The following is a 12,673-nucleotide window of genomic DNA, read 5'->3' as shown; positions in this document are numbered from 1 at the left end:
AACCCTATTTTACGAACCATAAAGAGAGAGTTGATATCCATACGTCCTCCTACAGGGTAAACAGCGGTTTATCGAATTCATAAATAAGTCATTCTACTCGAAATGGTAGTGTACTTTTAAATGACACATACTTTCATTGAGGCGTTTGTCGATAGATGATTCGAGAGATCTAAAACGTTTCCGAATTAAAAGTTTCGAATGATATATAATGAATACTTTGACTAGAGTTGTAGACTAACCCAAGTTTTGGGCAAAAAGATTCAAGTAGGTATGTACTGTTTCTACAAAGTACACACACGAGAACCACCTCGTCTATTATGGTTGTCATGAATACGTTACTATCCCTTAGGAAAGTTGAAAACCGAGAGAATCCATAGAAACTACTAAAAAGACAGAAGATTGTTGACTGTTATCCTATAACAGAGAACTAAGGAGACCATCAAAATCGACATTTAGAGTGAAAGTTAAAAATTTTCCTTAATGTCTAACTTCTTTTTTAACACTCATTTTACTAGTACTATCATAAAGTAATTCGTCGTCGTCGTTAACGGTATCCTTTATCAACTCTTGTCCTTTAAAATACGTTATTTGACTTTAGTTTCTACGTAGGTCAGGACTTTATGTTTTCCTATGGTTTACTGTTATTGAAAAAGTCTCTGCCCGAAACTCTTTGGTACATGTATGTGTGATGCTACGCGTTGTGTTCATGCAATTTATTTTAAACGTAAGGTCTATCTTTTAATCTATTATTGATTAATTGATATATGGAACAATTTAACATTTTGTGGATCAGGGAGTGACTATCCTAGGTTTAAAACCCTGTTACTCATACGTACGAATGTATGACGTTTATCTTATTCTAAGGTAATCTTGTTAACAATCCTTGGAATTCTCGAAGTTATTGGCTTAATTTCGTATATAACCGTGAGGGTTCGGTGATAGAATAAAGTTTACTGTATTAGTAAAAGTTTAATCGTGTGTTAATTCGGTATACAACTAAAATTGGTTAAATTTAACAGTCGATTTAGTTTCCGGTTCAAGCTTAATCGTTGTTTCTTGAGTTATAATTGTAGTTAAAGTAAAATAACTCATTAAGAAATCATGAAGAACAGATATACCAACTATTGAACTATATATCAAGTTATTCCTACTTATACATTGGGAGAAAAATCCTTTACATATAGGATATCAGCCGGTTACTGAAAGTGTCAAAATAACATAGTACAACTTGTATGTTGTTTCTGTTATGTGTGTTAAAATATTATTAAAGATATAGATTACAATCGGTTTCATTCACTTATTTAATTAACCACGATAAAAAAATTATTTAAGGCATATTAAGTTTTGAGTAAAATTAGCAGAAATAGTAGTAGTAGAAGAAGAAGAAAGTTTTTAAGAGTATTAAGAAGAATAAAATAGGAGGATCGTTGTTGGTCATAATGCTAATTTTTTAAGGCCACAGTTTTAATTTTTTAAAGAATACAGTGCCAATTTTTTAAAGCTATGATAAAAAAATTATTTAAAACGTGTTGAGTTTTCAAGAAAAAGAAAGGAATAAGACTAAAGTGGGGGATTATTCTTGTTTTTCTTTTTTTTTATTTGTTTTTTTATTTTTAACAACGTTATTGGTGATCCTCCTCCTTCTCCTCTTTTTTTATTTTTTCTAATGCCGTTGTTGTTGTTATTTTCTTGCTATTATTCCTATTTTGCGCGTTTATTTTTTTTCTTGTACTTCTTCTTCTTAACACACTAAGTACGTGTGCTACACACTCACTAAAAATAATCCAAACACGGTTGAATCATCCTGAACCAACTATTTTTATAAACTTATACATTACTCTGGTTTTTATATATATTATTTAATAATAAAGATAAATATTTTTAAATTTTATAATTGTTTATATAGGTAATTATTTTCTTTTATTAAAACATGAGTATTATCTATTTTTCAATAATAAAAATAAATATTTTAAAATTTTATAATTATTTTAATATGTTACTTATTTTAATTATGAATACATAAAAACACTGTAGTTTTGATAAAACCAAATTAATGAGACAACCAGGGATATCAAAGCGTTTTAAAAGTTAATCCAAGGATATGAAAAAAATGAAAGTTAACCCAAGGATATGCAATTAAAAAAAAGTTAAATCAGGAATAATTACAATTTGCAGTTTTTTTACAATCACTTAACACTTTAATGAACATATGGGAATCCCTGGGTTAACTTTTTTTTTTTTATATCCCTGGATTAACTTTTAAGCTATTTTGATATTTATAAGTTATTTTCTATAAGGATATTAAGGATAAGTTACTAAGATGCCCCGGACGATGTGTATGTTCATTTTTCCGGCATGTTCAAAATGTTCAATAGTCGGGTTTGAAGTAATTGTGCGCGTAATTGAGTAAAACTTACCTCGCATTGATGTGCGCGGGGTGAGTTTGCCAAGGAGAAGCAGAAGAAGAAGAAGAAGAAGAAGAGAAGAAGAAGAAGCAGAAGCAGAAGAAGGAGAAGGAGAAGGAGAAGGAGAAGGAGAAGAACAAGTAAAAAAAAGCTAAAAATACCAAAGATTTTAAGAAAAAGAAGAAGAACGACGTGCAAGAAGAAGGAGAATGAGAAGAAGAAGAGGAAAAGAAAGCAAAGACGTGCAAGAAGAAGGAGCAAAAGGAGAAAAAGAAGAAGAAGTAAATGCAGAAAAGAGAGACAAAAGAGAAAAAAAAAAGCTAAAAAGTACCATTTTAGCAAAAACTTCTTCTTCTTCGTCGTCTTCTACTACTCCTCTTTCTCTTTCTCAAGACTTAATACGTATTCTACATGAAGTTGCTTAAAACCCACATAAAAGAATTTAGGAAACCCACATAAGGATATTAGCAAACCCACTTAAGAACATTGGCAAACCCACATAAAAGACATTAGGAAACCCACATAAAGACATTAGTAAACCCACATAAACTCACTATAGACTGACTATAGATACCCACATAGACTGAGTATAGATACCCACATAGAATGACTATAGATACCCACATAAAAAGTAAAGTCTTTTTTACCGTCCGTCTTTGGTTCGACTTTTTTTACATTCTTGTTTATATACAGAAGCTAGTTTAGTCAAAAAGTATTATCTTTATATAGATTGAGATTAAAACGAAACAAATGTCGTTTAGTTCCTGGATTTCACACGTTGGGTAGACAACTCACTCTTTAAGTCTTTATACTCGCTTCTCTTCACTACGTTATTCTGACAGGTCCGGTAGGAGTAACAATAACTCAGGTAAAACAGTCTATCTAAGCTTACTATAACAGTGACTAATTACATTGACAATATATGAGAACATTCTTTAACTTGTGTACCATATTTATATAAACTAGGTTAATATTCATTTAAAAAAAAGGTATTAATTTGAGAGAGACCACATAAGTTTTACAGACTAAATGTCCATGATATTATACTTCACCACTAGGTCTATCTAACCTTGGGTATATACTGCCAGACGTATCTCTAGACGTATTATGTGGGTTTGTATCTGATATTTATGTGGGCTATTTTTTAATTTAAATGTGTAGATGACGTCTAAAATTGGGTTGTGATGGACTTTCGGTGAACAACAGGTGTTCTGGTTTTAATTAATTTGAGAGAGACCACATAAGTTTTACAGACTAAATGTCCATGATATTATACTTCACCACTAGGTCTATCTAACCTTGGGTATATACTGCCAGACGTATCTCTAGACGTATTATGTGGGTTTGTGTCTGATATTTATGTGGGCTATTTTTTAATTTAAATGTGGAGACGACGTCTAAAATTGGGTTGTGATGGACTTTCGGTGAACAACAGGTGTTCTAGTTTTAAATCGTCTTTTAGTAAGGTTAAGGATAGTTTACTCAGAAACGATACTCCCAAAGTAAAAAGGAGAAACGATGTACATTAGTTAACTAAGAATTAGAGCAAAAGGAAGGATAAACACGAGGTGAAGCGGGACTAAGTCGACTGTTAGACTTCAACTTAGTAGATAATAGAAGTTTTGCTCAAGTTTGAAACTAAAGTCTTTGGTCTTTTAGCTTTTCTTTTGCTTCGACCTCAATGTCTCTCTTCTTGATTGCAGTTACTGCTTCTTGTTTGTTTACTCTTTCCTCTTCTTTTCTTGCTAGCTTTTTGGTCCCCTTCTGCGCGCTCTTCTTCTTGCTACTTTAAACCTTTCTTCCTTTTGTTTCTTCCTTTGTTTAGAAAATTTAAACCATCAATATGTTTGCGCCTTAGAAACATATCGCGCACATTCACTGCATCCTCAACGTTGCGCAAAATCACCTAATCCGCAATTACTTGAACATTATCAATGTTCGGGATTAACGAACATATGACTCGAAAAGGGTATGATTTTTATGGAAGAAGAAAAATTGAAAGTTTTATAGAATAGAATTCTTGTATGATTTTTTTTCTAACCTATTTTACTTTGTCTTTATTATCATTATTTATATATATTTTACTTAACAGTTTTAATAAGGGTTTTTATATTGTTTAGTTTTAAATATGTTATGTTGTTCTATTTTTTAAATAATTGCATTGAAAAAAATTTCTTTCTTAATATATAGTCTGTCTTCTCATACAAGAGTAACGAAACTTGAGGTGTACAATGACTATAAAAATTAATCTAATTATTAATTTTTATAAATATTTTTTATTGTTTAAAACTATTGGGTAGTTGAAAAAGGATTTGTTTATATTCGAATTAATTTTACTACTAATGGTTAGTACAATTCATTGTGGTTTAAATAAATCATAATAGGTATAACTCATTATTGATTATTTGTGTTCTAATTATATCATCGTCAATAGTCAGACGACCAATATTACTATTTGTGAGAAAGTTATTCTTGATTTAGATTTCATCAGTCCCCACAAAATAATAAATCTTCACCTTACGTTGTTGTATCTTCATCAGTCCCGAAAAAAACGAAGAGTATGTGCTCTTATCGAAACCAGAACAATAAAGATTAACATTCTGGTAAAATTTGACAAAATCTATAAAAGTCTATTGTGTACAATTCTCTCTACTTTTGAACCACCGAGTGTTTAATCGATTAAATCGAAAATGGGTTGATTTGAATTATACCGACTTTCTCTATATGGACGACTTCAAACATTAAACCAAATGTTCCTGTAAGATCCAGGATTATCAATTATGTTTCGTTGAAAATACAGGTTTTTTTTTTTGATTTAGTCTTCTTTAACTGGTGTAGAATGCATGCTTTAGTGGACTCACCCCTGTCACGTGAAATAAATGAACTTTAAATGTTAAATCTCTGTTTTATCTGTTTACTCTTACTCTTGATCCTTCCATGGGTCTTTGAAACTTGAAGCTTCAGTAACTAGTATGAGTACAACAACTGCCGTACTAAGCCATCTACACTTATACGGTACGGTCGTAAAGGGACAACTGCCGTACTAAGACGTTAATGTACACGGGAGCATAATACGACACGTTATAATATTAGACATATAATTGTATGTTTTAAGTTAAGTACTAATAATAAAATGATTTTCCCGTCTTAATATAATAACTCCAACATTCTATAGAAACGTTACTCATCATTTTAAAAGTAAGAGTGTTTCCGTGTACTTTGAGAGACAGATACATAGTTTAGGTGTTCAAGGTGGAGGAAACCTACCTAGGACCGTTCTGTGAGTATCACTTTCTTGTGAGGCCGTACCGTTCTGTGAGTATATTCTAGAATTAAGATCAACAATCAATTGTTATTACATATCTGATTTTATTTTTGGTAAGATAATATACTACTACTTTTATATTGATTTCTATTTCTGTAGTTAGGTGTATTGTGTTACCTTCCCGTTAATTTATCTATTTGTATTCGTACACAAGTTGTCATATATGGAGTTGAAGTTACCGTGATTTAGGCTTAGGTTTTAAAGGAAGTTGACGTTGTTCAGTTAACCTTGTTCGGTGACGTCGACGTTCAAACAGAACCTTTATCTATCTGGTTCCTAATGAGTGACATTGTTATTTGCGCTAAAATCTTGGTAACAGTTTGCCTTATTTGGCGTTTAAACAGAACTTTTAGAGAGTGTTGGACCCGTCGTCCTATTTTGGTGCTACAGACTCTCAGGACATACGGAGATACTGTTACTAGTTAATTTGAGTATTAGTTAATTATTATCTATTTTATGTATTAGTCTCGAGTATTAGTTAAGTTGAGAGAGTTTCCGTAAATTAGTTTGTGGAATAGAGGTTAGAGTGTAGAAAAGAATAAAGATTGTATTAGTTAATTAATATCTATTTTATGTATTAGTCTTGAGTATTAGTTTTAAAAAATTGTGTTGGTTTTGATTAAAATCGTTTGATTCGAAGTGTTGATCTAGTTAACCAAGAGGAACAGTAAGTTCTACGACCAATGGATTAGTTTATTTCAGTTTAATGTATGTTCGTCGTTGGTTTTTATTCGTATTCGTTTTAATCTCCATAAATTGTTAGTTCTAAAGAGTTGTAACATGGACTTCGTAATCTTAGCCCTCTCCTACGGCAAACTGATGATCAACAAAATTCTTAATAATGGGTTGCGACTGTCTTTGGGTGTACAAGTAAGATGAGGGCTAGAAACGTTAAGTTTGTTTACTTTCGGTAGACTGACCAAAGGAAGGGTGTACGGTGGACCAGGGAAGTAGAGGAGGCTAGGTTGTCAACTTTTTGATTTTGTTTTAAGTTAGTAGTGGACAACAACGTCTTGGTCAGGTCTGTCGTTTTCCCTCAGCTCCTCGCCGTTGAGCTCTGTTCCGTGGGCTCTGTGTCACTCCGTTCCGTCCTGCTCCCCTACGTTATCCGTTCCGCCTGCTCGCCTCGTCTTGTCTCGGGGGTACCCGTCTCCCTGCTGCTGGTGGGTCGTTGCCTGCTGCTGCTGCGGTACCTTCTGCCACCATCGTCTCACGCTGCCTCCTCTTTAGGTTATCCTTTTAATCCTCTTATTGAATCCCCATCAATCTCAAGAGACTAAAACCCCCTATTTTATATTTCCCATAAAAACCATAAAGTTTTTTATCTCTATAAAAATTAATTTAAAAAATTGGTTTAATACTCTTATAAGTTAAAAAACTACCTTATAAGACAATAAAGTTTGCCAAAATACTGCCATCCCTGATTTAACTTTTTTTTTAATTGCATATCCCTGGGTTAACTTTCCTTTTTTTCATATCCCTGGATTAACTTTTAAAACGCTTTAATATCTCTAGTTGTCTTAAAAAAAAAAAATAATAATAATTGACATACCATAAAAACACCAGCCCTCAATAAAGCATCCTGCAACTCAGATGAAACAGAAACATTGGCAATAGACTGTAGAGCAGCATCAACAGCTCCTGGTAGAAGCTCAAACTCAGTGCCGTGCACAATGTCTGGAACTAGCCCAGAAAACTCGAGTATTTCAGATCCGGCAGCCTCAAATTGACTAAGAACTGAAAATGTTCGCATGATGTTTGTGGTTCATTTCCAGGAGTAGATGGTTGAACAACATACATGCAACGGGAAAGAAGAGTTGCAAGAAGTTGCACTCCTCCATCTCTCACCAGCTCTTCTCCATTCAATGAAGATGCACATCTGGCCACAATAAAAGTCAACGAGCAGCATGAGCTAGAATGGAATTTTACGCCAGGCAAACAAGCTCTGATGCTGCAACAAGGAGAGGTGCTCCATCTGAAAGAAAGAAAATTCTTATCATCCTTGTCCACAGTAACAGCACTTAACAACATGGGATAGCCAGCATATTTGAATAGCTCCAATATGTCTCTATATCTTCTGTATAAAATGCATTGTCCCCTTCAGCAAAAGAAGCAATCTCCAAGGCTGAGGACCTTGCAATCCTTGCATGGTAGCCTAAGATACAGTTCGCAAAAGGTAAATATTCAGTGAATTAGGATATAAAAACCTACTGTTGCAAGCAAATGATATTATATCACATAAATTCCCCCAAGAAGCAAAAAGAAATTTTAACATACATCATGATTTTGCCACCCCAAATCTGTGCATGCATATAACAGCCTGTCTATAGCTGGCTTGCAAAAGGAGAAAAGAACAAAACAGTTTATGCATCTACAAAACTCTCCCAATCTGGGTGACAGGGGCTATCACACCATTTCTCATTTCTCACACTAAAGAAAGTACATGGACTTGTTTGCATGATATACTTACATATCAAAAATTAAGACAACAAAACATGTCCCCATGGGCATTTGAAGACTTCAAAATAACAAGCAGTTAACTTCAACATGAGGATAGTTGTGCTGAATATCACGCTATCCTAGTAACTTCTATTGATATATGAATCCAAATAAGCTTGTAACATGCAAACTATGTTTACCTGGAGGCGTTCATAAGCCTTCTGTATAGCAAGAAACTTCTCCCTTCCTTCAGGGTTTTTGACAGGATGATATTTCATAGCAAGTTTTTGATATCGTCGCTTTAACTTTTCCTCGTCGATATTTTCAATTTGCTTTGAATAGCTAGATGTTTCATCTGATACCTCCGAATAGTGCTTTTTATTTACATCATCACTGGATACATCATCCAAGGATATTTCAAGGATCTTGCAAGCTGCTCAACAATAGGCCAATTTGGAAAGCGGATTTCATCACACAGATTCCTCTAGTAATAATGATGACACCACATTTCATCTCTAAGTTCAGGGTATGTAACTGGAGGCATTGGGGCATAGTCATACAAAACATGGCAATACTGTGACAATTTCTGTGGAAAATCACCAAGGTGTTGCAAAACCTGATAAATACAGTGAACAGGGATAAATCGAACCGCATGAACAATACCGGAAAGGTAGTTTGGGAAGTACACTTGTATTCTAAAAAAAACCATACACATCAGACCTTAATTTGCAATACCTGACGTATTAAATTTTCTGCCCTCATTTTATGAGTCCATATTATCTCAGGAGTGCCAGAATCTGATACCATTGCAGCAGCAAATGCTGCTGGACCACTGCGCTTCAATACATACAACAAAGATTCAGGAAGAAGTCCACCAAGAACACTGCGTTTTGCCAAAGGCAATGAAGCTGAAACCGCAGCCTCTTCGCCACCATGAAATCCTTGGTGGACAAGGGTGACGGTAAAGAGTTGCCCAATTGAAAGTAGATTAGATCCTGGATAGGCCAGTGCAAAATAAAATGCACTGGTGCTGTATAGACGTATCATGGCCTTGGGATTCCTGGTAACAATAGCCTTCAACAATGCAGCAGCTGCCTCAACAATACTTGGTTCCCCAGAGAGAATGGCCTGAATTCATAAAACAACCCACTCCCCAACACACACAACAAAAGAGGGAAAACAATGAAAAGAAAAATAAAAACTAGATTTAAATTTGATTAGTATAATAAATCAACTTTGAAATGGTATAACTAGATAGTGGTGTAAGTTATCTTTCTTTGACCATAGTCAATATTTTATATTTATATTTTTTGGGCATAACACCCAGTTGCTAAACCCAAAAGGATATCAAGGCATAGTTCAATTATTAAGCTTTTTTGTGCAAAGTTCAAAACAAATATTTAGTATTCTCCTTTTTTTTTCTCAATTGTTAAGCATTCTCCTTTTTTTTCCAACTGTTAAGCTATTTGGACTGCTGTCTAACATTAAAAGCAACAACAGTAATATGAAGCAGTAATCTTCAGGATTGAATGCTTGATTTTGTAGGTCCTCGGATTGATTGTCGATTGTCGTTGTCGCTCTCTGTCTTGTTACCACCCTCCGTTTGCTCATAGTCGCTGGCGACAGAAGCAGTAGGTTCCGGGGCTGGTCGTCTTTGTCGTCTCCTTGCTCCGAGTCTCACCATCAGCTTCCTTCACGCAACCAAAATTTGGTTCCCGATTTGGTGAGTTCCAACAAATTCCGCTGTTCTTTCTTTCTCAGTTTTGTTGCTGTAATACATGACTACATTTTGATTTTGTTGTTGAAAACATCACTGAACTAGTATTTTTGCTGCTGAAAATAATCACTGGTATGAGTTTGTTACTAACGCTGCACTTGCTTCAACTAGGATTATTAATATCAATGAAAAACCATCAATTGTATACTAACAAGGATGAAGTTAAAAGAGTAGAAGAGGGTCGCATTATTATTTCAGATACAATATTAGGCACTACTGGAAGAAAAGTTAAAGTTTTAGAAGTATCAAATAATCACAGAGAAGAAGTTCAGAGACAGATACGGTGTTTTAATAATTCTTTGAGACACTCATCCCAACATTTTTTATGAGTTTATTTTCGCGAGGGGGAGACATGGGTTTTTATTTACCAGCATTATGACAAGGACTTGGCTGATGTCTGGGTCGAGAATTGGGACAAATTCAAGCTTTATCTAAAGCAATTTTTACAAGCTCTCGCAATATTATATGAAGGGAAGAATATGTATCATGGGAACTTAAGAGACTACAACTTGGTAACAAGTGGGAATAGAGCCTTTGTTAGTGGAGTTGAGGGAAATCATCTTCCTGATGCTCTTCAAGATCAATTTTTTACTGATGAGATAGACGCTCTACGTGGACTTTTATTAGCTTCACATAATTTCGGTCAATCTCCAAAGGAATAAAATCTAAAAACAGATCGACTTTATTTGGAAATTGACCGAGATTATGTGAAGCTAATAAAAGTCCACGTAGAGCGTCCATCTCATCAGTAAAAAATTGATCTTGAAAATCATCAGGAAGATGATTTCCCTCAACTCCACTAACAAAGGCTCTATCCCCTCTTGTTACCAAGTTGTAGTCTCTTAAGTTCCCATGATACATATTCTTTCCTTCATATAATATTGCGAGAGCTTGTAAAATTTGCTTTAGATAAAGCTTGAATTTGTCCCAATCCTCGACCCAGACATCAGCCAAGTCCTTGTCATAATGCTGCTAAATAAAAACCCATGTCTCCCCCTCGCGAAAATAAACAAGCCTTCGTAAAAAATGTTGGAATGAGAGTCTCAAAGAATTATCAAAACACCGTATCTGTCTCTGAACTTCTTCTCTGTGATTATTTGATACTTCTAAAACTTTAACTTTTCTTCTAGTAGTGCCCAATATTGCATCTGAAATAATAATGCGACTATCTTCTACTCTTTTAACTTCATCCTTGTTAGTATACAATTGATGGTTTTTCATTGATACTAATAATCCTAGTTAAAGCAAGTGCAGCGTTAGTAACAAACTCATACCAGTGATTATTTTCAGCAGCAAAAATATTAGTTCAGTGATATTTTCAACAACAAAATCAAAATGTAGTCATGTATTACAGCAACAAAACTTAGAAAGAAAGAACAAGGGAATTTGTTGGAACTCACCAAATCGAAAACCAACTTTTGGTTGCGTGAAGGAAGCTGATGGTGAGACTCGGAGCAAGGAGTATGCTCTCAGGAGTATGCTCTGCAAAGTTCCGACCTAACTAAACGAAAAGCACCAAAATCTTATTAGCACAAGAAGAACGAGGTGAATAACAATTGAATCAGATCCATAATTTTAACACTTAGATCCAAGGTTGTGAGAACCGGACCGGTCATTAAACCGGTCAAATGACTAATTCAATGGTTCACTGGTCTAACCAGAGTCGAACCGTGATTAAACCGATTTAATTAAATATAGTGAAATTATAAAAAAATTCAATATACAAATTACAACATTGAATATAGCATTCAAAAGTCCAAAACCACTGAATCCAGATTCCAGAATCCAAAATATTCTATATAGCATTCAAAATAAATAAAAAACTCAAGCAGATTTTGAGTGAACATCGGATTGCAAAAGAACCTTTTGCACTTTCTGTAACAAACAAACCACACAAGCAACATTCAGCATCCATTGAAAAAAAGATCATTCATTCATAACAAAGTTGTGTTATAGGGTTTGGACCAACAATGGACCTGAACACACACTTTATCAATTGACATAGAAAATTATCTACACTAGTACAAAGTATAGCAATGCTATTGCACAATAAACAAATTGAAAATTTCAGTAAAACGCAAATCAAAAATCCAAATTACAGAATGATTAACAAAAAAAATTAACAAAATAAAAAAACTGAGAAGTTCACGGCAGCAGAACAGATGCCCTACGACTCAACAACTCAAAATAGTAAATCCAACAACTCAGAATCACAGAATCGGTATTATACTAACTCAGCAACTCAAAACCCTAAATCCAGAAACTCAAAATCACGTAGTCAGTATTATTAAAAAAAATTGAAAACAAGCCAAAATAAATGGAAGTACCGCGATGGAATCGGAAGTGACAGCGACGAAAAGGGAAGTGAGCTCAAACAGAGAGAGCCAGAGAGAGAGAGAGAGAGAGCTCGAACAAGGAACTGAGCTCGGACAGACAACGACCTATGGAACCAGCAATCCTTCGCGACGCGATGCCAGGAGCTCGATGCAGCCCTTCTTGCGACGGCCAGAAGAGGAAGAACGTCGAGCAGACTTTTCCACTAGCGACGATGGCACCCACGGCGAGAAGAAAGGTTCGACGACGAGTGTTAGTGATGGGTTTCAGATGATAGCTCGTGGGTGGTGGGCTGGTGGCTGTTGGAACTTCGAAGAGAAGAGAGGGAGTGAGGGGATCAGGGGACAAATTAGGGTTTTTTTAGTGAGAGAAGGAAACGAGGGATTTTGGGTT

At 34.7% G+C, this 12,673-nt stretch overlaps 3 protein-coding genes across 3 annotated transcripts in view; all 3 read right to left on the bottom strand.

Moving 5' to 3' along the window:
* LOC107639869 (adenosine deaminase-like protein) overlaps window positions 1-12,673 on the bottom strand; it is a 72,616-nt gene that overhangs the window by 43,156 nt on the left and 16,787 nt on the right. The window lies entirely within an intron of this gene.
* Window positions 7,293-12,673, bottom strand: part of LOC107615218 (dnaJ homolog subfamily C GRV2) — a 25,832-nt gene continuing 20,451 nt past the window's right edge. The window contains exons 7-8 of the mRNA XM_016317320.2: window positions 8,370-8,531; window positions 7,293-7,885 (exon numbers count right to left, since the gene is read on the bottom strand). The gene's annotated coding sequence lies outside the window, so the exon portion shown is untranslated. The remainder of the gene's footprint in view (window positions 7,886-8,369; window positions 8,532-12,673) is intronic.
* LOC110263826 (dnaJ homolog subfamily C GRV2-like) lies at window positions 8,549-10,499 on the bottom strand (the record flags this gene model as incomplete). The annotated part of the gene is given in 2 exon segments (XM_021105647.1): window positions 8,549-8,785; window positions 8,890-10,499. Coding segments are annotated over 2 exon segments (459 nt in total). The 5' UTR covers window positions 9,217-10,499.

This window comes from Arachis ipaensis, chromosome B01 (assembly GCF_000816755.2).
Source record: "Arachis ipaensis cultivar K30076 chromosome B01, Araip1.1, whole genome shotgun sequence".
In the NCBI taxonomy this organism is placed as follows: domain Eukaryota; kingdom Viridiplantae; phylum Streptophyta; class Magnoliopsida; order Fabales; family Fabaceae; genus Arachis; species Arachis ipaensis.
The sequence above is the reverse complement of the archived record's forward strand: the minus strand, read 5'-3'. Positions and strand labels throughout refer to the sequence as shown.